Source organism: Cyprinodon variegatus, unplaced genomic scaffold, assembly GCF_000732505.1.
Source record: "Cyprinodon variegatus isolate N-32 unplaced genomic scaffold, C_variegatus-1.0 Scaffold1174, whole genome shotgun sequence".
NCBI lineage: Eukaryota > Metazoa > Chordata > Actinopteri > Cyprinodontiformes > Cyprinodontidae > Cyprinodon > Cyprinodon variegatus.
This window is the reverse complement of record NW_015151627.1, coordinates 154,804-158,644: the sequence shown is the minus strand read 5'-3', so window position 1 is coordinate 158,644 and position 3,841 is coordinate 154,804. Positions and strand designations below refer to the sequence as shown.

The 3,841-nt window shown below is 40.7% G+C and overlaps 1 protein-coding gene across 1 annotated transcript in view; it reads left to right on the top strand.

Annotated features, from left to right (window-relative positions):
- Positions 1-1,087: 1,087 nt before the first annotated feature.
- ogfod2 (2-oxoglutarate and iron-dependent oxygenase domain containing 2) overlaps positions 1,088-3,841 on the top strand; it is an 8,837-nt gene continuing 6,083 nt past the window's right edge. The window contains exons 1-5 of the mRNA XM_015401026.1: positions 1,088-1,201; positions 1,775-1,916; positions 2,002-2,058; positions 2,899-3,009; positions 3,089-3,188. Coding sequence (XP_015256512.1) covers positions 1,782-1,916; positions 2,002-2,058; positions 2,899-3,009; positions 3,089-3,188 — 403 coding nt within the window. The 5' untranslated portion in view covers positions 1,088-1,201; positions 1,775-1,781. The remainder of the gene's footprint in view (positions 1,202-1,774; positions 1,917-2,001; positions 2,059-2,898; positions 3,010-3,088; positions 3,189-3,841) is intronic.

Below are 3,841 nucleotides of genomic sequence, written 5' to 3'. Positions count from 1 at the left end.
AATGAATGCATGAGGGAATGGATGCATGAAGGAAAGAATGCATGAAGGAATGAATGAGAGAATGAATGCATTAAGGAATGAATAAGTGAATGAATGCATGAGGGAATGGATGCATGAAGGAAAGAATGCATGAAGGAATGAATGAGAGAATGAATGCATTAAGGAATGAATAAGTGAATGAATGCATGAGGGAATGGATGCATGAAGGAATGACGGAGTGAATGAATGAATGCATGAAGGAAAGAATGCATGAAGGAATGAATGAGAGAATGAATGCATTAAGGAATGAATAAGTGAATGAATGCATGAGGGAATGGATGCATGAAGGAAAGAATGCATGAAGGAATGACGGAGTGAATAAATGAATGCATGAAGGAAAGAATGCATGAAGGAATGAATGAGTGAATGAATAAGTGAAGGAATGAATAAGTGAATGAATGCATGAGGGAATGAATGCATGAAGAAATGAATGCATGAAGATATGAGTGAATGAATGCATGAAGGAATGAATAAGTGAATGAATGCATGAAGAATGAATGAGTGAATGAATGCAAACTCCCAGTTGAAACTTTATGAGCCAAAGTTAGACTGACAGTCATCGCGGAGGAAGTGGGCGGGGTTTAGCAGCTGCTCTTACCTTCAAAGATGAATTTCTGGGCGTATCTTTTAAAATTCTTCTTCTGTAGAGGATTCATGGTCAGAGGGAGGCTGCCTTTGGCCACGAACGTGTAAATGTCAGAGAGTTTGTTGGAGCTGGACTCCACCACCTCCTCCTCAGCCACCTGTAAGCTGTCCACACTCAGCATCTCCCACGCAGAAGGTACACCCGGAGGAGCAGAAAGGAGCCCCACCGGCCCACCGGCCTCCCTGCAGGGAAACACCGAACAATCCCAGCAGCTGGAGGATTACAGCCTGGGATTACAATCCCACAGAGGAGCCAGCGGATGTCTGGGTGCGTTCCTTTACACTCTGACGGAGGACGAACAGAGTAAAAGTAACGAGGAGGCGTGGGAGGAGTTATCCATTTAAATGAATTTTTAAGGTGAGCGATCTGGGTTTATTGTAGAATTCAAATCCAACAATATAAATGAACCGGAAGTTGCCTCCTGGTTTCTACACGGACTGGATCATCTGAGGATTCACAGCTCAACTCTACAAACCCCGCTTTCCCCTTCACATATGCTTTGCCGGATTAAGAATGGTGCGCACTCAATATTTTCCACCTTCTTCTTCATGGGCCGGATCGCCTTCCGTTTTTGTTTTTGTGTTAGCGCCCCCTCTGGAGGAAAATATAACATCAACTGATGCCCCCCAGACCATACATAGAGTAATTTAAAAGTGGCAAATTTACGGGATTATAAACATGCTAATTTATAATATAATTAATTTTTACTGCCATTTTATCGTTTCTAAAGCCCCCCCTCCCCATTAATGATGCATTTTATGTGCTCTATGTAGCATTCTTTAATCTGTATTATAATCTCGCACTGTTCCACACATGTAAATGTTTAAAATTTGCTACTTTTTTCTCCTAAATGTTCGTGTTTTTTCCTTACTAATTTGCTGCTTTTTCTCTAATGTTTTTATGTTTTAATTGAATAAATGTGTTTGTTTATTCTCATAATAATTCCACTTTAAACTCAAACATTTTAGATGCATTTTTCCCCCCCCGTCTCTGATTGCCGGGCTTTTAATTTGGAAGAGGACTGACCGGAAGTGCTAACCGGAAGTTGGCTGAATGTCAGCTGTTTTCAGTTTCGGTTGTTTTCCTCAGAGAGAAAATGTCAAACGAGGCTGACAGAAAGTCAAAGTTTTATTCGTGCAGCTGCTTCCTAACCGATAACTTCTTCCTGGAAGACTTCCGGCTTCATGTCCGCTTTGTGTCCGAGCAGCAGTTCAGACTGGACTACCAGCCGGTGAGTCCCTGGGGCCCCAGCTCTGGCTCCTACCGGGGGGGCTCTGATGGTGAATTAATCTGGATTATTCTGTCTCCGCTTCCAGCTGCTGAAGAGGCTGGGCTGCATCACGGAGCAGCAGTTTGGAGATGTTCTGTCAAAGGTAAAGAAAATCCTCTCAGACTGAACGGAAGTGACGTCACTGAGTTAATAGAATGTAAATAAACATGTTAAATATTGTTTATTATATTTCTTTATGAACTGAGAACTATTTTCCCTCAAATATGAATGAGTAAAGGAATGAAGAAGTAATTAAAGGAATGAAGGAATCAATATATACATATATATTTATTAAGGTGTTGGTTTAAAAACTCATTACTGGAAAAGCAGGTCCAGTAAATCCAGACCAGGTAAAACCAGTTTATTCTAATTTCCCAGGAGGAAACAAGCTGCAAATATACGAGAATAAAAAGGCTAATTTACAAAAAAACAAACAAACAAACATTTAAATTTACGAGAGTAAAAACATGCAAATTTATAATATAAAAAATTTGTACTTTAAAAACTTCCATGAGGAGGCCATTGTACCGTCTATAACCCCCCCATTAATGATGCATTGCATGTGCTTTATGTAGCATACTTTAATCTGTATTATAATCTCACTCTGTTCACAATTAGTTGAGTTTTCTCTCATATTTGTATGTTTTCATTTTATAAATTTGTATATTTATTCTGGTAATTATTCCACTTTTAACTCAAAAATTTCAGTTGCATTTTTTCAATCTCTGATTGGGGGGCTTTTAATTTGGAAGTGCTGACAGGAAGTTCATCTGTATAATCTATGATCTGCTGAACTGTAAAGTGCCTTGAGATGACCTGTTGTGAATCAGCGCTATAGAAATAAACTGAATTGAAGTTAGAATCCTGGATTTTCAGCTGACGGCTGCGGAGGGAGTTTCTGTTTCGGTTCTTTTCCTCAGATCTGAAATGATTCCAATTTCAGATTTCCCAGGAGGTGGACAGACGGAGGCGTCTATGTGAGGCGTCAGCTGAAAGATCAGCCGCCATAAAAAGCACGTACCAGCCTCTCCATCCGCACGTCTACCATCTGCAGGTACCAAACGGCTCACTTCATCACCTGCTTCTGCTTGTGCTTTGCTGAGACTTCTCACCTGAGGTCCGCTCCCCCTCAGGAGTCCTACCTGAACGCGGAGTTTAAGCAGATCGTGGAGTTCTGCAGAAGCGGCGCCGCCTGTGAAGCAGGTCTGCTGGGTTTGCTGGAGGAAGCAGGAGGTGAGATGAGAGAGTTTCCTCTTCTTCAAGAAGCATCAGCAGACGAAACGGATCAAACTTTCACACCAGTTCCCACCTTCTCTGGTCTGAAGCAGAGATCAGTAAAGGCATCTAGCTGGTTGTCATGACAACACCAAAGATGTTAACCCTTTATAGGGCACTCAGCGAAATACTAATTAAAATTTCAAGCCAATAGTGTTACTGGAATCCAGGACAAGACCTTATTACCTTTGGATCTTTCACAAAATATGGATATTTTGATGGTGAAAATTAATGTTAAAGTAATAACAAGAAACACCAACTTTCCCAAATATAATAAGAAAAATAACAAAAGTGCTTCTAGAAGAAATTCACGAAAAACTCTGAGAGTGAGTTTTTTTGGTCCAACATAACCTAGAGCAGAGGTCTTCAACAGGGGGTCCGTGACCCCTAGGGGGTCCGCAGAGGTACTGCATGGGGGTCGCCAAGTTTTGGTTAATTAGACTTATATTCCCCCCTGCAATATTTTCCACTAATTGAAACATCTTTAAATCCACATTAACATGAATTCAACAGACTGTAATAAACAGATAAATGGAGGCAGAAGATGTCTTTCAGTCATCAATGCAGATCTGCGTTTCTGAGTAAAAATAAGTCAAATATCTGACAAAAGA